The sequence below is a fragment of the Copadichromis virginalis genome, linkage group LG4 (genome assembly GCF_057382275.1).
Source record: "Copadichromis virginalis isolate Kocher_CV1m ecotype Utaka linkage group LG4, C_Virginalis_male_GT1.1, whole genome shotgun sequence".
NCBI classification, from domain to species: domain Eukaryota; kingdom Metazoa; phylum Chordata; class Actinopteri; order Cichliformes; family Cichlidae; genus Copadichromis; species Copadichromis virginalis.
In genome coordinates this window covers 9,190,622-9,216,096 of record NC_140621.1, presented here as the reverse complement: position 1 = coordinate 9,216,096, position 25,475 = coordinate 9,190,622, and the positions used below count along the sequence as shown (strand labels likewise).

Genomic DNA, 25,475 nt, shown 5'->3' with positions numbered 1-25,475 from the left:
ACAGCCTTCTCCTGTCTGGTTGGATATTGAGAGCTCTATGTCTAAATTCCCTTTGAAAAGTTTGCTTTTTGTGGGAAAACTTAAGACCTTAACGATGTTCTGTAGCAACCCACTCACATTATCTACTGTTAAAAGCTTGGCGAATGGTTCAAAACATTCGCCAAGCTTTAACTTGGCGAATGTTAAAGCTTGGCGAGGTAAGGTAAGGTGAGGATCGGGGAAATATGCTTGTGTCTCTTTGAACGTGTCAGGAAACGAGCTGCAGCATTCTGGACCAGCTGGAGCCGTGCTAGACAAGACTGGCTAACAGCTGCATATAGAGAATTACAGTAGTCCAGTTGAGATAAGATTGCTGTAGTTAGAGAAGCATTGTGGCAAGCTGAGCTACATCATCCTATGCTCCTCCCACTTTTTTGCATTCACTACTACTACTCTCTAAATGTAGGGTTATAAAATGTCTGTAATATAGTTTGTGTACCTCCACTTGTGTAGAGTTAATGTTATGCTGTGTAGCTTAACATTAACTGTGACACATACATGGTTTCACATGTCTTGATGCATGCTCAATCATCCAGGTAAGTAAATCCCAAAAAGTTGATTCTGTTCATCTGGACGTTTTCAGCGGGAGAAACATTTCATCATCATCCAGGTGACTTCTTCAGTCTCAGCAGACTGCAGGTTTGCCCAACCTTATAAACGGTACAATGACTTAAACTAGCTCACTGAATGATCAGGGGGCTGTGAGGTGAAGCTCAGGATTTATCCAAAGGAGAGCTGCATCATTACAATCTCTTCCACTCTATGAACCTGAAATCTGTGTGGAACAGCTAACCAATCACATATGCAGAACAGGACAAACATTATTTACTGTCGTGTAAAACAACAGGCATAAAGCCTGATTCCCCCCCCCCCCCCCCCCCCCCCGTGGTGTCAGATTTTGCACAAATTATATGTGACTAAGTTACAGTGGTAATTATTGCACACTTTCTGTAAATCCTAAAAGCTTGATTTCACTTGTCAAATATCATTGTGGTCATCTGCTGATATATTTAAATGAAATTGCTGATGTAAAGAACCAATGTTTTCTAAAGGAAAATCGTGAAGATTATCAGGGGTGCCCAGTGCTTTGCATACAACTGTGTAAAGTCTCCTCCTGGAAGTGAAAAGCTTACAAATCCATATCCCATTAAGCAAGCTGCAAAGATAGCCCTGTTCACAACTGTCAGTCACAAATTGACTCTGAGCCTCTTTAGTAATTCCAGCAACTTTTTAAGATCAGACGATGGTTTCATGCAACTGCAGACATTAGTAAACGTTCCTTCTTTAGAACATCAGCCTTTGTAATGAAGATATTTTTCACAGGCTTTTCATGACCTCCATAACACACCGGGTTTAGAACACATCATAGCAAAGTAAGGTAGTCCATCTTCTGTAGTTTCAATACGGTGGACATCTGGCATCACATTGTTAAGGAGAGACAAGTGTAGGGCTGTTCCAATTCTCAGCAAATAGCTCTTCTCATTTCGTAAGTCCTTAGCAATTCTTTTACCGAGGAATAGGAGAGAGGTACTGCATATGTGTGGAACACACCCCGTGTTTCCATCATTTCAGGGTTAACAAACATGGAGTTGTTATCTAAACCTGCTTCCTGGAATACCCCAGTGGGCTCTACACTACGGGTTCAACAAATCCAGGATATCTTTGTTCACTGACCCTAACATTGTCTATTAGAATAAGTGGTGACACAAACCTTAACTCTTTAAGTTGACCCAGGGTTTCCCTTGGATGTTTACATGAAAGGGGTACACTGAAAAAAAAAGTTCTTTCAATTTACTTGATTTTATTGTGTACATCGGTCCCACATAATATGAATAAGTATGACTTACTTAATTTTCCACTTTCCAACAAGTAATAATTACTTGTAAAGCCAAAGTATTTCATTCACATTAGATTACTTAAAAAAAAATCATGTTCGATGTACATACTGTTTGTCTGTTACCAAAATATCAATGTATTACGTAATGTTGATATATTTTAAAGTTTAACACCAACGTATTTTTGATTGTCAGTGGTACTTAATGAAATTGTGTAACATAAAGGCATTATAATTATGTTCCTGCAACACAAATTATGGCTTTAAATCCTACTTAATTATTTTAAGTCAACTTCATAAAAATTCAGTCCTTGGTTTCTTGCCTATGTACAATATAATAATGTAAATATAAACTAAATGTTATTGACAAAAAAGGCAAAAAAAAAAAATGGGAGTGCTGAAAAGTTCACCTTTATTTTAACAGCAGTGAAAACAGCAAGCATATAAACTTGTTACACAGTTTTAGCGATTGCCTGCAGATATAACTGAAAGAAAGATTTAAAACATTTGTAAATATTTCCCCTCAAAACTGACCTTAGCAGCAATACAAGAAAGCTACAAATAAGTGCTTATTAATGATCCTGTCATCTTACACATATTTGTATTTAATTTCACAATTAAAAGTTTGAAACTAAATTAAGCCTACTTGGAAAAAGAATCAAAAAGCATCCATGAACAAACAGGCTTACACAAATATAACTTTTTTTTGCATTTAACATTTCTACAACTCCTGTTACCTGGAGTTTAAGAGACAGAAACCAGCAAGCTGCTTTGAATGATCAAGTCTGTACATATATAGAACAACTTCAGCTTAAATTGGTCTTCCAAAACTCAAAGAGGCAGCAAGCTGCTATTAAGGATAAGATATATCTTCATACATGTCACATTTTGTATTTAGCTGTACAGAATTTTTTTACTAAATTGAAGCTTAAATGACACTGTCACATAATACCAAACACCTAAAGGAATCTTCCTTTTGAACATATAAGCAGGATGTAAAGGTTGACCCAGAGCACATTGCTAAAAAACCTCTGTAAACATTTCTCGCAATACAATACCACCAAAAGGAAGAAAAGAAAAAAAGTGTCACCTTGAAGTGCAGTCACATGAGAAAAAACAACAACAACAACAACAAAAAACCCCCAAACAAACAGTATCAGCAGTATAACATTGCAGTTTTTCGTTTTGTGTTCAGTAAAGAATTGCTGAAGTGCAGTCTTTGACCCTTCAGTGAAACAGACGGTTTTTGAGAGCAAGAACTTTGTTGGAGAGTTTAGTTCCATGAAAACCTTCTGGAAAACCTCAAAGGTGTAGCAGAGGTCAGTAGGGTAGGCAAGGTTTAGTGCATACATGAGTCCAAATAGCATTACCACAGCAAATGCTACATTATCCAAATTCTTCACCACCCTGATGCCTTCAAGGACAACTCCAATGTCTTCTTGTTCATCTGCTGAAGCTTGTTCTTTAAGAAGATAAATTCCAACAGTGGTGTCTTCAATGGCCTCATTGATGGCGTCTTCATCCATGTCCTGTAAAAAATACATAAATAAATAAAATAAAAGTCATGTTACTCAATCCATGGCAAGTGAGCAATATGATGTACTGGTGAAAGTCACCCCCCCACCCCCCCCAAAAATAAAATAAAATACCCCAAGTACTTACCACATACTCCCGGATAAGGTTGTCAGGATCTTCACCCATGTAGATACACACTCCCTTAATGACACACTCACGTCCAGCATCAACATCTTCACACTGAAATGAAATTTGTGTGATTAGTATCTTCAGTTAGCCCTTCTCATTGATTTTAGGTTTTAGTACTGTACTTTACATGAATGCTTTCAAAGTAAAGGCACACATACTAATAAAGTTGACTAAGTAGATTAAAACAAAAACAAGCAGATGTAAAAGTAGTACAAGATGACAGCATTTATCATTGGAAAAACATTTACAATTTTTAACCAATTAAAAGTTTTGTCCAAAAGGGGTCATAGTTGTGTTAAGGCTTTATCACTTACATTATCCATTTGTGCCACAACTTTTTTCAGTCTTTGTCCAAGCTGTCCTCCTCTTCTTTTGAACAGCTTCACTAGGTTGTCTAAGTGGAGATCCATCTGAGACAGGAACTTTGATTGAAGGGGGATTGTGGTAATTCTTTTAAACTCAGCATTGATCTGAAAACATCAGCACAAAAGAGTGAGCTTCAAATGTTTAACACCAGGAAGAAGGCCACAATCACCAATGCTGAAGAAATTGGCTGTTAAATGTGCCTAAAGTATTTTAGCTTAACACCTCTTCCAAGAACTCCCGGTGTGAGTCAAACTTTACCTCATGGACATCAAATAGAGCAGGCCATCTTGCCATGAAAGCCTCTACCATTGGTGCATCACGAACAACTTCATGTCTTCTGTAGGCAAAAGTCTTTTCCATCTTGAATTTCACCAACTCTCTGTTGTTCTTCTTCTTTATGTCCAAGAGTAAAGTTTTCCGCATTGCCTCCAGGCTCTCCTCAGTTTCTTCTGGTGGGTATGTTGGGCAAAAGTTAACTTCTGCCCTCTTTGCTTTTTTGACACCAAAGGCTGCACTGCATCTTCCAACAGGTTTGTTCTTTAGAGAGTTTACAGTCACCTCTGGGCAGCCCAGTTTTCGTAGCTGGGTGCGATAGTTTGAGAGTTTATATTTTAAACTGGTCTTCCATCCTCCAAATCCAGTGTTGGAGCCTGTCTCAGTTAGACAGGGATGCTTCTTGATCAGACTCTGAGCTACTTGATCCATTTCTTTATCACTGACATACACTTTATACTTCACAATTTCCTGTACCAAACCTTCAAGGATGGCTGACTTCAACTTGGGATCTGGAATAAGTGCAGTTCCATTCTGATTGTACACAATTTTTGCCTGCTGAAGTTGTAATTCAGCATCATACGAAAACTTGGGCACATAAAAGACAGCAGGCCAAGAAGATCGTGAGCTTGTTGACTCACTTGATGACAACACATCCGTGTCCACAGATCCACCAGACAGGTACGAAGAATCGTTAACAGAGGAACAGCTGAGGGCTTCGGAGTCCTGGACAGGATCAAGAATGATATAATCCTCATGCTGCATAGTGGTGGGTCTTGACATGTCAATAACTTTAAGAGTCCCTCTGTCTGCCACTTCTGAAACTGAGGTAAGATTAAGGAACTCATTCCCAAACAAGGAATCCATAAACTGAAGTCTGAAATCGCCCTGAAGACCACACTGTCTCTTGACTTCAACAATGAGATCCTCAATTGATTCAGGTGGTCCATTGGAGAGAATGAGCCTTTGACAGGTTCCATCAGTCAAGATGATCTTTAGGATCACAGGGGTCCCCATTTCAAGCAGCTATTCTGTAGACGAAAAAAAACAACAACAATACATCAGACACCCAGAAAGAATAACTTCAGTTTAGTCTTCATACAGTTACCCATACATATCAGTCAGTTATAAAAGGTCAGATATACAAAAAAAAAAAAAAAAAAAGTATCTAGTGAAATACATGTGACTGAACTTATTACAAATATTTGCACACCTTTTATTTCTATATGCCTTTTTAAAGTCACCATGCGGACTGATCCGATCTTGTAGTCAACCAGTGGATAAGTGTCAAGGAGTTCACGGAGTGAAACAAGAGTGAATATTCTTGCAGATACTGGGTTGAGCTCAAAAGCTCTGTAGTGCTCCCTGTACCAGCCACCGAGCTCTCTGACAATGTAGAATATGCTCTGGTTTACAATGCAGATGTGGTTTATTTCACAGAATTCTGGCAACCCACCAGCTGCCCTGTGGGCCAGTACCATTCCCTTCCTATAAGTTATGCCCTTTATTGTCACACACTGTGCAAGGTTTATCTCTAGAATGTCAGGGAATGTTTGCCTAATGACTCTAGCCATCTCCTCTTTAAGCAAATCCACTGGAAAAGTTGATACAGCCGAGACCTCTAGTTCAGACTTGCCAAGAGATGGGGAGCTTAGATGGTAAGCTATCATCATCTGATGCTTTGAGGCCAAGGAGAGAGGCACATTCTTAAAGCAGCTTGTGTGTCTCATGACCTGCTTGAAAAAGCTGTGTTTGGCCTCGAAACGCATTGTCCACAGCCAAACAACTGGACCAAAAAACCTAATCATCTGTGGATAGTGCTCCAAATAATGGTGTTTTGGTAGTAGCTTAACATCAGGAAACAGTGCCTGGTATTGCTGTCTGTGCTCTATAATTTTGCTTTCCAAAAAAGCCAGAGAGTCATCACTATGCACAGGGGACACGACAAGTTCTGTGATATCCTTCAGAGTCATGAGAACAAGCCATGCAGGCTCATCTTCAGGCACAAGTGATCCAACTAAAAAAGGCAAGAACCGGAGCAAGCTCCAGTTCTCATGCGCATTTCCTCCTACTGTTTTGGTGCTAGAGAAAGTTTGTGACACTACATGAGGTCTGTTTGTCTTATCTTCCCATTTGTAGGGGAACTTCAGAATCGCATTGTTTAAGTCGGCTAAAGTGAAAAACTTCTTTGATATAAGAACTGTCAAGCAATGAGCCAACTCTACTCACAAAAACATCGTGAGCAAGATCAGGCGGATAACCAAATATGACATGAAAGTGGGACAGATTTTTGGTGAAGACACATTCTCTTTTCACTCCACAACAGCCTGTACCTGTATCTTGGGCTTGTTTGACATGGACTTGGTGAAGGTCTTTGCTTCTTAGCGTGAAAGCACCAGACGCTACAGAATACAGCTGAATATCACTGCTCTTCCCTGTGCAAAATCTGCAATAGTATTCTACAGAAAAGCTTTGCATAAATCCTGCAACACTGTGTGCTCCAAGGTTATCTGCGATTACACTTACGACTGTACCTTTGACTGACTCTCCTAATAGTGGAACATAAACGCCATGTTCTTCAAGAGTTTTCAGATCCTGTAGAAGAGGTTCCAAGATTTTGTCATAACCATAAGTTTTAACGTCAGTGGTTTTGCACAACACTGACAAGTAGATGGACGATAAGGTACCAAGGGGGTTACAGACTTCAAAGTCATCCACATAAAAACGTAGGGAAATCCTTAGATTTTCTCCAGAAAGGAAAAAGTTTTCCTTAAATAGGGAACCATCACTTGAAGACTTGTAATGATATGACCCAGTAGTCTGTTCCCACCTGTTGTTTATGGCATTTCACAACTTCATCAACAACATCTTTTCTACTCAACAGCTGCTGTAACAATTTCAGCAATGGGACATATTGGAAACTGTGTTTCTTTTCAGCATCAAGTATATATTCAACTGGTTCTAAAACACAGAAATTTTCCTTGTAATACTGCTTACGCAGATATGCTGTGCTTAGCGGACCACCCTTTTGAATGGACCTTAGTACAGGATTACCTGAAAAAACTGCATTAATAGTTTCTGTAATGAGATCTTTATCAATGGGGAGGTTTCTTTGATTAAAGATATTCGTCATAATATCACAGGATAATGGTACAGGTGCCGACCGTATCAAATGATAGAGTTCCTCTAAAAATACATCAATAGCTGTGCTTGGCACATGGACCAAATGCTCCAGCTTTAGCAGAGTATTTGCAAAACTTTGCTCTATGACTTTTTGCAAGTCCTCAGTATCACACTGACCATGTGAAGGAATGACAGTATCCAACTGATCTACAAACTCCTGACTATTTTCCGCAAATTCATTTGTAGGTGCGATTCCTGTTCTTACTATACCTCGTTTAAAATCACCTGGTGTATAATGTCTGTGTTTACGGTTTTTGTGTGATTTAAATGTACAGTAAATGTTTGTTTTAAAGTTGCAGCCTAGAAACATACAAGTAAGTGTCTCATTTCTTTTAAGATGCGCATATATGTGAGCAAAATAATCACGCTCTGATGCTAAATCATTGCATTCGCAAAGGTGGCAACTGAAAATCGCCTTTTTTTTAGTAGTGACCCCCGTGCTGTGGATTTTATTTTGATGGACAATAAGGGCATTCCACGTTTTAAAGGTGCATGGACAATGCAGGTATGTACATGGAAAGTGAGAACGACGTCCAAAATGTGGATGTTTTAATCTGTAGTGATGCAAAAGCTTGGAACGACTTGATACCGTTTCTGTGCACCCCTTACAACTCCACATTCCCAGCACCTCCTAACCCTGTAAGACACAGATAATCAAGCGATTGTCCAGTTTCGATGCGAGGCTGTCCCTGGTGGAGATCTTACACCGGGAATTTAAATCTCTGAGAGAATCCCTGGAATTCAGCCAGCGGCAGGTGGAAACGCTTGCCGCTGAAAATGCCACGCTACGGGAGTCGGTTAAATCTCTCACCGATAACGTGACCCAGCTAAACATTGAAAATAAAAAAATAAAAGAGTCCGTTATCGATCTACAAGCCCGTAGCATGAGAGATAATCTTGTGTTTTCTGGTATTCCAGAAACTGCCGGAGAGGACGCAGAGGCAACGGTGAAAAGCTTCATTAAAATCCACCTGAAGCTGCCGGAGGACACCGTAAAGAACATCGACTTCGATAGAGTACATCGCTTGGGGGGCGCGCGGTCGCGGACCGGGAGACCACGGCCTATTGTGGCCAAATTCAGCCAATTCAAACAGAAGGAACAGGTGAAGAGTCGCGGAGGAGAGATGAAAGGAACGGACTTCAGCGTGAACGACCAGTTCCCCAAAGAGATCCTGGAACGACGCAAGGTCCTGTTCCCAGTTCGACGTAGCTTTATCCAGAAAGGCTCCCGTGCTGTCATCGCTGTGGACCGGCTCTACGTGGACGGACAGCTGTACCGCGACCCCGGCACCACACCGTGGTTATACTGACTGCACTCCAGATAAGAACCCGCTACACTCTTTTCTTATTCATTCACACTTTCTCCTTTAAAATGTGTTTAACCTAGTAATATCAGTAGGATGTCATAGCAGATATAACACCGTCACCCTCCGTCATTGCTTTAATTGGAATGTTTCCGTTTCGTTTCCTTTTTTTTGTTGTCGCTCACAGTTCATGTGGTTTCTTTCTTTCTCTTGTCTTTCACTGCTGTGGTCACCTACTTCCCCACTCACCTACAAACAACACCCTCTATTTCTCCATATTTTCACAACACGATCACGCAAACACATCAGCTCAACGGCAGCACATTCACAACAGCCTCACAGCACGCACAGACTTGCAGGACACATAAGCAAGCCACGCTTGTTCATATTAGTGAATATTCACACACATAGTCAGACTTATGGAGTCTCTCACCACACTTCTTTTTCTCTTTCTATTTACAAACAAGGGATGTTTCCATATTCTCTCCACCTGTCTAAACGAAACACCCAGCATACATCATTAAACATACACGCACAATTAAGGGCATGCTGAGGTTTGTCACATGGAATGTAAATGGAGCTGGCACCAGAGGAAAGAGGTTAAAAATATTTAACCAGCTTAAAAAACTACAGGCAGATGTTGTTTTATTACAAGAAACTCACAAACCTGTCACAGGTTTAAATGAACTTAAAACACCTGAGTTTCCTAACGTGTTTGCAGCCGGTTATAATTCTAGACAACGGGGAGTAGCAATTTTAATACATAAAAATGTTAATTTTACAGTACTCGATACAGTTATAGATCCAGAGGGTAGATTTCTAATTATTAAACTATCAATATTGAACAAAAAACTATGTATTGTTAGTATATATGGTCCAAATGTTGATGAACCCTCATTCTTCCACGGTTTTTTTAGTGCACTCTCTGAACACCTTGATTGCACACTCATTCTTGGCGGTGACCTCAACCTTGGACTAAATGAAGAAATGGATAGGCTCAACACAACAGGAACTCAGCGTAATTGGCAGTCCACAAATATAATCAAACAGTATATGAACGACTTTGGTCTTTGCGATGCATGGCGCTCTCTTCACCCCACCAGTAAGGAATATACTTTTTTCTCGCATGTTCATCACTCTTACTCTCGTCTGGATTATTTTTTGGTCAGCAGCTCACTGCTGTGTGACATTTCAGACACTGAGATTCATCCTATAGCTGTCAGCGATCATGCTCCTGTATCTTTAACACTAATGCACAAGAATAATACTACGCCAAGTAAAAACTGGAGATTTAATATATCACTACTTAAAGATGAAGACTTTATTAAATACTTTAAAAAGGAATGGACTTCATATTTAGACTTTAATGACACTCCCGGAATATCTGCTTCTGTTCTATGGGAAGCAGGGAAAGCTGTGATGAGAGGTAAAATAATTTCTTTCTCATCACACAAAAAGAAAGAAGAAAACAAAAATATTCAGGAATTAGAAAAAAACATCAAATCACTAGAAGAAGCCTACGCGTCCCACCAAGATCAGGAAACATTGAACAAAATATGCAAAACAAAACTAGAATTAAATGAAACTATTAATAAAAAAACACAATTCCTTATACAAAGACTTCGCTTGCAGAATTTTGAACACAGTAACAAATCAGGTCGATTTCTAGCTAACCAGCTAAAAATAAATAAAGAAAAAACAACTATATGTGCTGCTAAAGATTTATCGGGGAACACAATATATGATCCTGGAAGAATAAACAACATTTTTAGGGATTTCTATGAAACTTTATACTCACCACAAATAAACCCATCTAAAAATGAAATTGATCTGTTTCTTGACAACGTAACTCTTCCAAAATTACTAGACAGTCAAGCAATGGAATTGGATTCGCCACTGACGCCAAGTGAACTCCAGGAAGCCCTGATAAGTATGCCCAATAATAAGGCTCCAGGTCCAGACGGCTTCCCTGCAGAATTCTACAAAGAATTCTGGACAATTTTGGCACCAGTATTCCACAGCATGTTGCAGGAAATCGAGGAAAAGGGCAGACTACCACCAAATATGAATTCTGCCAACATTAGTCTCCTGCTAAAACCAGGCAAAGACCCTTTATTTCCCTCAAGCTATCGTCCAATTTCTCTTTTAAATGTAGACCTTAAAATAATCTGCAAAGCTCTCTCAAAGAGATTAGAGAAAATGACCCCCCTCTTAATTCATCCTGACCAAACTGGTTTCATAAAAGGTCGGCACTCCTCAACAAACACTCGTAGATTACTTAATTTAATAGACTACTCATACGATAAAAACATCGAAGCCATAATATTATCTCTAGATGCAGAAAAAGCATTTGACAGAGTTAACTGGAAATTTTTATTCGCAACTTTACACAAATTTGGTTTTGGAAACTCTTTCATAAACTGGATAAGAATATTATACAATTCCCCAACGGCTCGTATCAGAACAAATGACCAGACATCCTCCAGCTTCTGTCTCCTGAGGGGCACCAGACAGGGATGCCCACTCTCCCCCTCACTTTTTGCAATTTTTATCGAACCTCTAGCAGCAGCATTTAGACAGGCTACAACAATTAAGGGCATAAAATGTAAGAACATAGAACATAAAATCAGTCTCTATGCGGATGATGTGTTGCTTTTTCTGCAAAACACACAAACCAACCTCTCTGAGGTAATTACTTTAATAAACTGGTTTTCAAGAGTTTCAGATTATTCAATTAACTGGCCAAAATCTACAGTTCTCCCCATTAACTGCTCCTTCCATAATTCTTCCTCTGCCCCACTGCAATCCGGAAATATTAAATATTTAGGTATTAATATCTCTCCTAAGCTTTCAGACTTAACTAAACTAAACCACATCCCACTTCTAAAGAAAGTAGAAGGCGATCTGACTAGATGGAAATCTTTACCCATATCACTCATGGGAAGGGTCGCCACTATAAAAATGATGATCTTGCCAAAAATAAATTACTTATTTTTGATGATCCCTAACAAACCATCACAAGATTGGTTCAGATCTCTGGATTCATATATTTCCAAATTCCTTTGGAAAGATAAACCCCCGCGTATCAGCTTAAAAACGCTACAAAGAACCAAGGATAGAGGAGGATTAGATCTGCCTAATTTTCACCAATACTTCTTAGCCAACAGGCTTCAGTTCATCTCAGAATGGTTAAAACATACCTTCTTAGTTGAGCCCTGGCTAGATGTTGAACAGGCACTATGCAAGGATCTAGAGATTTCAGACCTACCATTTATTAGCTCAAACATCAAAAGACATGAATGCTTTAAAAGTATCAACATCAGCTTTTCTCTAACAGCATGGTGGGAGTTTCTAAAAATAACGGAGTCTTCATTAATCCCATGCAAACGTACACCTATCTGGAATAACCCTGACATATTACAAAACAATAATATGATTAATTTCCCAGAATGGAGTTGTAAAGGAATTAAATACTTAGAACATATATTAGAGGGAACAGAATTTATTCCATTTGACAGACTAGTTGAACAATATGGGATCAACAAGACAAGGTTTTTAGAATATCAACAAATTAAATCCATAGTAAAAAAGAAATTTAACCTCAGTCAAGTTGAATTACAAACACCACTAAGTGCGGCACATTTTCTTACTCTTAAATCCCCCAAATTATTATCTAAAATATACAGAACACTTTCTAAATTAGATGAATCAATATCCCTTCCTACTGCAAAGTGGGAAGCAGATTTATCAGTCAACCTAGACCAAAACTTCTGGTCTCAGATTTGCTTAAAAACCTTTCATCTAATTAGAAATCCCAGTCTGCAATTAATACAATACAAAATACTTCATAGAGTGCACTATACAGGTCATCGGATGTTCAAGATGGGCTTTACATCTTCCAACAACTGCTCACACTGTCAAGGCAATACACCAGACAATTACATCCACGCTCTTTGGTTCTGTCCACCAGTGCAAAAGTTTTGGCGCGAGATATGTGAAGACTTATCAAAATGTCTGAAATGTAACATTCCAACCTCCCCCTTAGTGTGTTTGTTGGGCAGCTTAGATAATGTCACTTCAGAAAAGAATATAGCCCATATGATCTTCACTGCCCTATGCATAGCCAAGAAAACAGTCCTCATGAACTGGAAAAATAAAAATAATCTTAATTCTAACCAATATAGAAATTATCTATTAGATTACATTAGTCTTGACACAGCCTCTGCCACCACATTAGATCAATTGCTCTGGGCCCCTTTTATCAGCTCCATCACCTAGTGGGGGTGGGGGGTCATAGTTTGGTCCCGCCTTCACTGTTGTGATTGGTGAGGGGGTAGGGACAGGCTTAGGGCGTCGGGGGGTTCCCCGGAGGCATCTTCCTTGGGGGGCTCAACCCGGGGTAGCGGTCACGTCCGGTTGAGGGCTCTGTTGGCTCTCAGGTGACTGTTTCCTCGCGGCTGCGTGCAGCGGGGCTAGGGGACGCGGGTTACTGACCTGGCAACCTGGCTGCCCCTGGGTGGGTCCGGGATGGGCGTGAGGTTCTGGGGGCGCTCCGTCTCTGGGCTGGGGCCCGGGCCGGGCCTCGGGGGCTCGGGTCCTGGTTGGTGTGTTGCCGGGGTTGTGGGCGGGTGGGTGCATGGGGGCCCGGCCCTGGAGCAGGGTGCCGCCGGTGCATCAAGCCGCCTGGGGGGCTCTTCAACTGGTGGGGGGGATGGTCACATCTTGCAGGAGCTTTCTTCTCTCAGGAACTCTCTGCAGGAGGGGGAGATACAGGAGAGGTGGAGGAAGATCTCAGCCTGGGCGTTTACCGTCTTATGTAGTCTGGAAGATGTGTGGTTGGTGGGGTGGGTGCAGTTTTCTCTGTGGTGGGGTTGGGTGGACTGTCCAGGGCTCTGTGGAGCCGGGGGGCGCTACTGCACTGGGCCCCGGTCTGATGGGCCTGGGCCCCCCTTCCCTGGCGGGTCGCGGAGGGTGGGAGTGCCTACTGGGGTCAGCGGGGGAGCTGGCCCCAGGGAGGGGTTACCTGCCCCTCCCTTCCTTCCCTCCCCATCTCCAGCTGCCTCCCTCTTCCCGCTCCTCCACAACCACCCACACATGCAGGGCCTTGGAGTGGGGGTATGTCACCAGGGTGCAGAGGAGGCTACCCCCCCCGTCCCCTTCTGGCTGCCTCTGCCTCAATTTTATCCCACAACTTAGACATTCACATTATTCACACTCTCATTACACATACATATAGGATCTTGGGGGTGGGCACAATCACGGAGTCCAAATCACCATCAGGGTGTATACCTCACCCCTGACGTCGTTGCCCACCTCTCAATTTTAAATACACTTAGTCATTGAGGGTTAGCAGGAGGGACTATGCGCTTACCTGCTGCTCCTTGGCAGGTAGCTCCATGCCCTCCTGGGTTTTAATTGCACCTTAGAACACATATGCATCAACACTACAATGAGCGGGTGGAGGGAGGTTTGGAGTCTTCTCCCACCCCCATTCTCTGCGGCCTGCTGGAGCGGGAGGGCTAGTAGGAGGAGTTGGCCGTCCGACTGCGGTCTGGGGTGTGGGGCCTCCCTGCTGCTGCGGAGTCGGGGTGGTCTGCCTCTCCCCACCGCAGGGAAAAGGGTAACACCACCTGGGTCTGGGTGCAATTCCCCCCTCCAGGGGCAAGGGTACCTAGACCCGGTTTGTAGAGTACGCTTGGGGAGTGTGATTGTGTGTACAGCGTCTCTTTATGTCTGTCTCCACGTTGGTTGAGTGTGGAGTGAGTGCATATGAGAGCATGAGGGTGGGAATGGATGTTTGTGTCTGTGTGTGCCTGTATGTCTGTGTCTATATGTCAGGTTGGGTATCAGACGCCACCTCTCTGGGGACACCTCAGGCCCTCCAAGGTTTGGAGGCCTATCTCCACCCACCACCACTTCCCCTGCCGGTGGCGGACTCCCTCAGGTGTCGGTGTGTTGGTGGTTCTTTGTGTCTGGGGGTGGGCGTCCGGGTACACACCGGCTCACTCCTTGGCGGCCGCTTGTCGGGGCCTGGGGCCTGGGGCTCGCTCGGGCCCCTTTGGAGGTGGGGTGCCCCCGGCCTCTCGGCCTAGGGCTCGGTCACTCAGGCGCAGCTGGGGGCCGGCGGAGCTCACGGGCGCGTCACTGCAACTCCCCCTGACTTCCGCTCCGCGGCTGCTGGGCGAGCCCTCATCTGGGACTCTCCTCAGCTCTTACTGGGACAGTGGCGCGGCTGCCCCTCTGTTGGTCTTCCATGGTCTCTTGTGTTCTGGGGACCTCTGGATGTCTGGAGTTTTGATCTCCTCCATACCCGCTTCACACCCTGGAGGACGGGGCTGTGGCCCCCCCACACTCCCTAGCAGATCATTACATGGAGAAACCTTTGGAATGCAAGCATGCTGATCCACACAGGTATGCACACATGGGTATTCACAGACGCGGACTAAAGCTTTCTTGGCTGCTGCCTCAAAGCACACTGTGCGCTGTCTATCTTGCGTGCTGCACAATATCGTTTATTACTTAGTAAATACTGATATCTATGACTAGCTAGTTTATTGTGATGGTGCTTTGTTTTCTCTATTATTATGTTGCTCTTTGTTGTTTGCTGTCTCCTCTGTTTGTTTTTGTTTGTTTGTTTGTTTGTTTTTTTTCTCCATACAGGTGACCCAGGGGTTTTTTTTTTTTTGTCTCTCTTCCCCCCCCTTCTCACCGTCTCTTCTCCCCTTTGGTTTTCTTTCTTTCTCTCCCCCTCTCTCTCTCATTCATTCCCCCTGTCCTATTTATTAAAAAAAAAAAAAAAAAAAATGACAAAGGATGAACTGAAGCTCTGCCATCACGTAATGTCGCATACTGCTGTTTCTGATGTCATTTAGAAGGAAAAAAAAAAAAGAAAAAAAAAAAAGAGTCAGCTCATTCAATATCCAGAGGATTACGTCAGATTCAGAGATCTGACACACACACACACACACACACACACACACACACACACACACACACACACACACACACACACACACACACTTAAAATTGGACGCCAACATTGAAGATTTATTTTGTTTCTTTATGCTAATCTACGTATACAATAACATTGATGTTATTGCACATAACAAGAATATAACTTCATTTTCCAGACATGTGCAATCATAAAAGTAAAAAATGCCACCATCACATATATACGGTGGCTGGGAAGTGCAAAGCGCAACAAATTAAAAAACGGCAACAAATTAAAAAACCGCAACAAATTAAAAATCCACAACAAATTAAAAAACGGCAACAAATTAAAAATCCACAACAAATTAAAAAACAGCAACAAATTAAAAAACAGCAACAAATTAAAAATCCGCAACAAATTAAAAAACCGCAACAAATTAAAAAAACGCAACAAATTAAAAATCCACAACAAATTAAAAATCCACAACAAATTAAAAAACCGCAACAAATTAAAAATCCACAACAAATTAAAAAACCGCAACAAATCAAAAATCCACAACAAATTAAAAATCCACAACAAATTAAAAAACCGCAACAAATTAAAAATCCACAACAAATTAAAAAACTGCAACAAATCAAAAATCCACAACAAATTAAAAAACCGCAACAAATTAAAAATCCACAACAAATTAAAAATCCTTGACGGAAAGGGATTGTCTGAAATACCGGAAGTGGCACAACGATTAGGCTTACTCCATATTTGTAGCTCAGAAAAGTGATTCGGGATGTCAACAAACGTTGAGAAACTCACGCCTCACAGCGCTTCCTTATCACCCTGACGGTGCTTGCTGCACTACATAGAGAACCGGAAAATGTTTTGCCCGTTTTGTGGCGTTAGCTTCAGCCTCTTCACCCCTTTTTGTGCTTCCTGTGGACGGTCTCTGGAGCTTTTGCGGGACACATACCAGGCTGAAGGATCAGACACCCTACAGTACTGCATTAAATATTTCAACGAAGGTCACTCATATAGTGTTATCATGGACATGATGTTAAGTTTGCATGGTGTAAAGATAAGTTTAAGGAGTCTTAAAAGTAAACTTAATAATGCTGGACTTTACCGAAGAAAATATTTTCACTCCAGAACAACGATCATTAACGCAATCAGAGCGGAGCTTCAAGGACCTGGGCGATTGTTTGGGTATCGAACAATGTGGCAGGTACTTAAACAAAAGCATCATCTTAAAGTGAAGAGGGATGATGTGATGAAAATACTCCGGGAGCTTAATCCTCATGGATGCCAGATGAGAACACGCAGAAGATTCATTAGGAGAACCTATCATTCGCTGGGACCCAACTACATGTGGCATGCTGATGGTTATGACAAGCTCAAACCATTCGGTTTGGCCATTTCAGGGTGCATTGATGGATTTTCACGCAAGGTTTTGTGGCTAGAATGTGGACCAACCAATAATAATCCAGTGGTTATAGCTTACTATTACTTGTCATGTGTTGGGAGCCTTGGTGTTGTACCGATGAGACTGAGAACTGACTGTGGGACAGAAAACGGCATTATGGCTGCAGTTCAGTGCGCACTACGTCACCATCATGATGACCACTTCAGCGGAGAGTCCAGTCACATGTTTGGTTCATCAACGAATAACCAGCGAATTGAGTCCTGGTGGTCCATATATCGAAAAGGAAGGTAAATATAACATTTAATTTTGCCTGATATTTAAAGGCGTAACAAATTTGAATGTCGTGCAAAAGTTGATTTATTGTCAGTCTGCCCCAGGGCAGCTGTGGCTACAACTGTAGCTGCCTCCACCAGTGTGTGAATGTGAGAGTGAATGAACAGTGGAATTGTAAAGCGCTTTGAGGGCCTCGAAAAGCGCTATATAAATGCAATCCACTGTTGTTATTATTATTATTATTATTATTATTATTTCAGTAATTCAACTTAAAAAGTAAAACCGATATTAAATACTCATTGTATGCCAAACTATACATTTTTAGCCCATTTAGTAATTATGATGATTATGCTTTGGAACTTAAGAAAAACCCAACTTCAAAACCATAATATTGTGAAAAGGTTAAATATTTTAGACTTAAAGTGCCACTCTACTATGAGCTAATTAATTCAAATCATCTGCAAAGGGTTCCTGAGCCTCTAAATGGTCTTTCTAATTCAGGAGGACTCACAGGATGGACATGACTGCTGTCCTGACAGCTGTGGGGAAAAAAACATAATTGACACCCTCCATAAAGAACACCTTAAAAGAATTTGAATGTTCACAGAGACTATCAAAGCACATTAATAGAAAGTTTTGTCTAATGTAAGTGTGGATGAAAGGGGTGTAACATAGTGTAGTGGCTAAGACCTCAAGGCTGCTACTGAAGCATCCTGGTCTTCCATAACACCTCAACAGATCCACAGACTGATAGCATCCATACCACGCTGCATGGAGGCAGTAATTTATGCAAAAAGGACCCAAACAAATAGAACATACAAATTGTTAGAGACATTGAATTTGGGTTTTTCATAAGTTCTACGTCTTAATCATTAACATTGTAAGAAATACTTGAAATACCTCACTTTGTATGTAATGACTCAGTATCGCTAATTTCACATTTAATTAGAATTCCTAAAATAAATTAACTTTTGCACATTACTGAAATGTTTTAGAGTTTTGCCTGTATGCAATCCCTTTCGATAGAAAACATTTAAACTGACTGGAGTCTATATATGATTCAGTTAAAATGAACTGTAAAGTGCCATGCGATGACGTGTTGTGAAACGATGCCATGTAAACAAACTAAACTATCTCTAAACAATTTTTTTAGGGCTCAGTTTTGGTTGGAGCTGTTTGCGGATCTTCGAGATGCTGGACACTTCAATGGAAGTCACGAGCATCAGTGCCTTTTGAGATTTTGCTTCACTGTCATTGTTCAGAAGGATCTTGATGAATGTGTGAAGCTGTGGAACACTCATCGGATTCGTCCGTCAAGAACAGCTTCATGTCCAGGAGGTGTGCCAAATGAACTGTACTACCTACCCCACAGGTAACGGATAATAATGATCAAATAATTACTTTATGTGTAAACCTATATTAATGCAATTGTCTTCCATTGATCACAGATACGGCTCCAGAGACTGTGGATTCCTGATTCAACAATCTGAACTGGACGCTTTTCCTGAGTCTAGGCTGTCAGTAGTTGTATGTGGGGACTCAAACATACAGGAGTATCTGAATTTTGTAATGGAGCAAAATCATTTTCAAAAGCCCGTCTGCTGGGAGTCTGCCACTGAACTTTACATGAAGTTAATAGAAATTGCAAATTTCTAAAAAAAAACAAAAACCTGGCTTTTTGTTGTTTTCACCAAAACCTATAGCATATGCTGCTTTTTTGAACTAGGCTACATGAGTTGGCTGAAGACGCCAAAAGTTTAAGTTTGTGTTTGTAAAAGCATATTCTTACTGAATGTCTTGATAATTCTGGTCCTTGTTTAGCTGATGGAAGTTGAGATACAGTCCTGAACATTTATATAAATAATAAATCAAATCAAAATCACATCTTGCACTGTATTGTGTGTTTATTACAACTTTTAAGAGTAGAACACAGTACACCTTTAAATGCCTTTACTTTTAGTAGCACTGTCAAAACTTTGAACAAATCAAGTCTAGCGATTGCATTTTAAATCTCCTTTGAACAGATGTACCTACATTTTAGAATAAAAAAAACATGCTCAAATACATAACAGATTTCTGGATAAGTCCCGTAGCAAAAAACCTACAGAATTTACAATGTAATGCCAAGAAGAAGCAGCTGTAAGTAACTGGGTTATCTAATAAAACTACAATAAACCTGGTAAACTATAATGGATTTGTGCTGTACCGCCAGTATGTCCCACCTTCTCCTATTCATAACATATTTTAAAAAAAATTTGACTTAAAAACTTGAGGAATAAATCAACAGCAGGTTTGAACTACAAGGCCAGACATTCTAGAAACATCCAAATCCTGGGGAGTTTTGAATTCCAAAATCCATGTTGGATTTAAACAAGGAATATGAAGTTATCATTGGTAGTTTCAATAAGTTTAAGCATGTATTTGCCATCGGGAATAAAGAGTCATCCAGGAACTGTAGGCTTGGTAGTGGATCTAATCCAGAAGGTGGCAGTGATGTTAGCCCAGTTGCAAACATCAGAACATCGCCCAACGACACAGCAGTTTGTGATTCTGCAAAAAATTTAAAAAAAAATTATATATGTATATGTGAATTCAACACATTGTCTTGTAATGAGTACTAAAAGAAATACTGGTATAAACCTTCACAGTCCAGCAGATAGTCTGACCAGTAGCCCACAGTTTGACTTTCCAGATGTCTCCTGTTACTTCCAGATGGGCTGAAGTCAGGTTTGAAAAGTCTCTCAAGTTCAAGGGCTGTGAGTTTCTTTTCCATGTGACACAGGACCGGGGAAAGCAAAGTAGGGTGTTGCTGGAGTGCACTCAGGAAATTAAGTGCTGAAAGACCCTCTTTAAATCTAAAGAATGAGGAGAACTTTGTGTCATTTACCAGTTCATAGTACATGCACAAACTATGGACAAACTGTGAACTTTGGAAACCTTGGAGAATGTAAAATATTTCAGTCGGAAATTATGAACAACACTGTCATAACAATAATTCACCTGTCTCCCCTGTCAATTACAGATGAGTTTCGAGCAATTATATACCACCGGAGATAGTCAGACACAATGTCTTTCTTTTCCTCAACTGTGGAAACATGCCTTAGACAACCAGCCACCTGTAGCATAGTACTGTGTTTTATGACACAGTCACGCAGGACATCCACTGAACCAGCACTGTCGATCTGAAAAACCCATAAAAATGGACATACACAATGTAAGCTTACGTGTCTGATTTTCATTCCTGTTTTTTCCCTACACAAAGAAAGAATTTTTTAATGTCATACAGATGAAGAAGCTGTAGTTCTATCCTGCATTCAAATCCTGCGCTGTCCTCACCTCTTGTAAAGCTTTCCCTATGTCGTCATCTGTGACTGAGGCAACTGTTGCTTTTACTGAAGTCTGGCCTGCAAGATAATGTACCAGCTCTTCTGACAGGAAATGGGGCCCTGGACCACCATGCACAACTGACACGGCTATCATCTTTCCTGCTAGGTAGTATTCATCCTCCCTTACAGCTGTGAATGAATACAGTAAATGATAAACTCTCTCACACACACACCTCTCTCTACCGATCGATCAGATCCGATCGATGTCAGATAGATCGATCAGATAGACAGACTAATGCTGTTTTGAAATAATCCAAGAAATTATTATGAGTTGCTTCTGATAATAATTAAAAACAAATTGATTTAAAAGTCCAAAAAAGTCTTTAAATTAAGTTTATCAAACATCTGATCATTGCATACCCTTTGCATTGTAGACGAGGAATCGACGTCCTTCGGGTCCATCAAAAATGGGACGATCTTTCATGTGTTTCATTAGCAGACTCAAAAACTCTCGTTTTGGGCCACCTGCATCAAGTCCTTCTTCTAGAATGCCAGAATCATCAGTAAATTTAACCAGCATGTCATTGGTTTCAGAGTATGACAACCGCCTGAAACCCCTGACTGCTCCATCCCAGACATTTGCTCTTGAGATGTTGAATCTGCTGACACTTCCATGATGAATAGCACTGGATAAGTTTGCAATGATGTCAGGTAGATTAATGTTAACGTCTTCCCTGTAATCACAAAAATGAAAGACCGAATGCAAGACTATACAATTTAGCATTGTTATTTGAAGTAGTATTTGATATTTTACAGTGCTCTGTCATCAATCGGTGAAGCAACTTCAACCAGCTCTTCATCCTCGTCCTCAATGCAGGGGGCACACAGGTCTGCATATTTACTGTTGAGAAATTATAATTCCAACATTAGAATAACTTCTATTCACCCTTTAATTATCTTTACCCATTTCACAAACCCAAACGTGTACTGTAGTTACAGATTTAAAATTACATATAAGACACAATTTTATTTACCTATAGGGACTCATGACTGGATTCGTTTCGTTTTGGTGATCAAGATCCTCTGTATCAGATATTACAATCTGGAAAAAAAAGAACAAAAATTGCATACTGTATATAAACATACATAGCTTTGTACTATTTCAGCAATAGCAAAAAACGTCATGCTGACATAAATTGCCCAAATACCTGACATGGCTGTATGATAGATGAAGGTCCTGGAGCATGTCTGAAACAGAATAAGAGTATTGGAATTAAAATGTCCAGATAAGAAGCTCATACAGTTCAATATTATTTATGATACCAACATTATAAAAAGGCTATGAAACCAATAAATATTTATATTAGGGCGGGGCAATAAAATAACAATATGTATTGCAGTATACTTTTCTCTCAAAGGAAATATGAGACTATTGCAATAGAGCTATCCATCCATCCATTTTATATGCTGCTTATTCCTCTAATCACTCTTTTTTTTCATTGACATAAGAATAGTCAATCCTTATCAAGTAGCGCAGCAACCAATCGCTCTGGGAACAGCATCATGTCCAGTTAGGGTGACTTGTTACCTGCAGCACAGTGAAGTAGCAGCGCCACCCGTGGAGATGTTTGGGCACCATTTACATCTAAACCAACCATTAAAATAAATATACAAGGAGAGATTAGGAGAATTTGCTTTTATTTCTTAGCTTATTCATTTGATATTGACAAAGACTTTGTCAATTTTATGTCTGTTCTCCTGTAAAACTTACTGTAAACTAAGATTTATGTTTAGAATCATTCTTTTTTGTTTTTAAATGTAATTGACCAAGCAATTGAGTGATCTGGTGTTTGTTGTCTTTTGAAACTGGAAATCTTTATCCCTGACTTTTGATTTAGTTTTTAACATGTACCTTTTTTTAGTTATCTGAAACGGATGTAATATGTTAATACATCCGTCTGTCTGAACTTATGACAGGAAATAAATATTTAAATCAAAACAAGCTTCTGAGGATTTCACATCTTACTTATGTGAAATTTTAAGTTCACCTTGTAATCGGAAGGTTGCCGGTTCGAGCCCCGGATCGGACAGTCTTGGTCGTTGTGCCCTTGGGCTAGACACTTCACCCATTGCCTACTGGTGGCGCCAGTGTTCGGCAGCCTCGCCTCTGTCAGTGCGCCCCACGGTGGCTGTGGGTACAATGTAGCTGCCATCACCAGTGTGTGCATGTGTGTGTGAATGGGTGGATGACTGGATGTGTAAAGCGCTTTGTCCTTGGGGACTAATAAAGCGCTTTACAAATACAGGCCATTTACCATTTACCATGAGCAACGGCACATTTAATATGTACAAATCTAGCGGTTTATATCGTGATCAATATTCCCTGAAATAAAACAAAGACATATATTGTATTGCCCAACTCTAATATATAGCAGAACAAGCTCTTAAATAACTTACTCCTTCTCTGCATGTTTACCATTAGGGGTACTCTGGTCTTGTGGTTTGAAAACCTAAGATGAAAAACATGCACTTTTCAAAGCTTTCACCAACTTCGTATCGCATTTAGATAGTTCATCAATACTTAAAAAAAAAAACTTTTTTAAAGAACATATAATCACACAATGAAAATAATAGACCCATGGATGCTACAGAATTATGATCATTATAGAGAAAAAAAATAGAGCACTCAGAGGACATGCACCTCTGCCAGGGCCACTCACAGGCCTCTGGCATGGTGGAGAGGGAAAAAAAGTACACACCAATGTGTCTGCCTGGTTGAACTCAGCTGTGCTTCTTGATGTAATCACAATCTCAGGGTCCGAGTCTGAGGTACCATCCTCTGCAATCAGAACTGAGAAAGTAGACACATTATTAGTTGTTGTATATGTAAACACATCAAAATATAAAATTAACAAACCTCGTTTGAAGTGGCTCTCTGGGCAAATGAATAGAGAAATCCTGTTGTAGTTCTTTCCTATTTCCTCTTTGTAGTCTGCCAATCGGAGTGGCCTTTCTGTCCCAGGCACATTTATCACCTCTGTGCAGTCAGGATACAAAAGGACATATGGTCCCTCCACCAAGTCCTTGTTGAATGTTCTCATTTTTTCTACAGCCTGCTTCAGGAGGTCAGGGGCTGTAATTTCGGGGGTAATAAATAAGGGCAGTGTTTTCCCTCTTAGCGGTTTTAAGTCGGTTTGTTGTGACACCATAAATCCGATATTGATCTACAAACAAATAATAAAAGCCAGATCACTTTAAGAATAATTGCCAAATCCTTGTTTATAAAGTTACCTGTGATGGCTTACCTTGACAGGTTTACTCTGTTGCTTGAGTTTTAATTTTGCTCCACAGCTGAAGGCCTGACGCTCTTTGGATTTTGATTTTTTGTACTCCATGAACTGCTTGTATGACGGACATGTTTGTTCTGGTTGAATGAAAAACGTTTGACATCAAAACGGGGTTAGCACTCTCCATTACTAAACGTAGACGAGAATACAGTATAAGGAAACAGAAACAGAAACCGGAGCCAAAATGGTAAATAAACGTACTATTTAACTGAAATAGCATAGACTGTCTGAAGAGAACAAAAAGTGAGTAATATATCAAAATTACTTTGTTCAGAATTTTCTGTTTGTTTTGATGTCCCCGGGGAGTTTGATCCTTCAGCCTGGTCTGTGTCCCGCAAAAGCTCCAGAGACCGTCCACAGGAAGCACAAAAAGGGGTGAAGAGGCTGAAGCTAACGCCACAAAACGGGCAAAACATTTTCCGGTTCTCTATGTAGTGCAGCAAGCACCGTCAGGGTGATAAGGAAGCGCTGTGAGGTGTGAGTTTCTCAACGTTTGTTGACATCCCGAATCACTTTTCTGAGCTACAAATATGGAGTAAGCCTAATCGTTGTGCCACTTCCGGTATTTCAGACAATCCCTTTCCGTCAAGGATTTTTAATTTGTTGCGGTTTTTTAATTTGTTGTGGATTTTTGATTTGTTGCGGTTTTTTAATTTGTTGTGGATTTTTAATTTGTTGCGGTTTTTTAATTTGTTGTGGATTTTTAATTTGTTGCGGTTTTTTAATTTGTTGTGGATTTTTAATTTGTTGCGGTTTTTTAATTTGCTGTGGATTTTTAATTTGTTGCGGTTTTTTAATTTGTTGTGGATTTTTAATTTGTTGTGGATTTTTAATTTGTTGCGGTTTTTTAATTTGTTGCGGTTTTTTAATTTGTTGTGGATTTTTAATTTGTTGTGGATTTTTAATTTGTTGCGGATTTTTAATTTGTTGTGGTTTTTTAATTTGTTGTGGATTTTTAATTTGTTGTGGATTTTTAATTTGTTGCGGTTTTTTAATTTGTTGTGGATTTTTAATTTGTTGCGGTTTTTTAATTTGTTGTGGATTTTTAATTTGTTGTGGATTTTTAATTTGTTGCGGTTTTTTAATTTGTTGCGGTTTTTTAATTTGTTGCGGTTTTTTAATTTGTTGCGGATTTTTAATTTGTTGTGGATTTTTAATTTGTTGCGGTTTTTTATTTCAACTTTGTTTTATTAATTTCAACAATGACATACAAAGTTAGCAACAGCTAAGTCCATCTTGATTTCAGGGCCCTGTTTCAGGAAGCCGGTTTAGTGGAAAAACTGAGTAAGTATACCCTGAGTTAACGAAAACTCTGGGTTTTCGGTTTCACAAAGCGAGTTCAGCTGAAGCCTGAGTGAGTCACTATGACGACACACTCCGTGAAGCTAACCTGCCCCCTAGCAGGTTTACTACAACTAACCCTGACTGTCTCCGCCCCTTTGTCGGAAACCTGACAGTAGGAAGTGTCAGACATGGCGTGC

The 25,475-nt window shown here is 40.4% G+C and overlaps 1 protein-coding gene and 1 pseudogene across 1 annotated transcript; both read right to left on the bottom strand.

The window, feature by feature from the left end:
• Positions 1-3,033: 3,033 nt before the first annotated feature.
• On the bottom strand, positions 3,034-4,708 carry LOC146710771 (uncharacterized; annotated as a pseudogene).
• Positions 4,709-19,219: 14,511 nt separating this feature from the next.
• LOC146710770 (uncharacterized) lies at positions 19,220-24,539 on the bottom strand. The gene is made up of 12 exons (XM_085453374.1): positions 24,260-24,539; positions 23,953-24,071; positions 23,407-23,871; positions 23,105-23,157; positions 21,856-21,895; positions 21,682-21,749; positions 21,462-21,548; positions 21,068-21,381; positions 20,658-20,836; positions 20,322-20,503; positions 19,962-20,176; positions 19,220-19,871 (listed from the first exon to the last, which is right to left on the bottom strand). Exons 1-12 carry the CDS (start codon positions 24,408-24,410, stop codon positions 19,636-19,638), a joined length of 2,109 nt encoding a protein of 702 aa, XP_085309500.1. The 5' UTR covers positions 24,411-24,539; the 3' UTR covers positions 19,220-19,635.
• Between the last annotated feature and the right edge of the window lie 936 nt (positions 24,540-25,475).

Excerpts from the sequence above, each read along its gene's own strand:
- LOC146710770 (XM_085453374.1), bottom strand. The coding sequence starts at position 24,410 with ATGTTTTGCCCGTTTTGTGGCGTTAGCTTCAGCCTCTTCACCCCTTTT. Across the intron at positions 21,549-21,681 it reads CCAGTCATGAGTCCCTATAG|TAAATATGCAGACCTGTGTG; the intron begins GTAAATAAAATT and ends ATTTCTCAACAG. Across the intron at positions 19,872-19,961 it reads CTATCTGCTGGACTGTGAAG|AATCACAAACTGCTGTGTCG; the intron begins GTTTATACCAGT and ends AATTTTTTGCAG.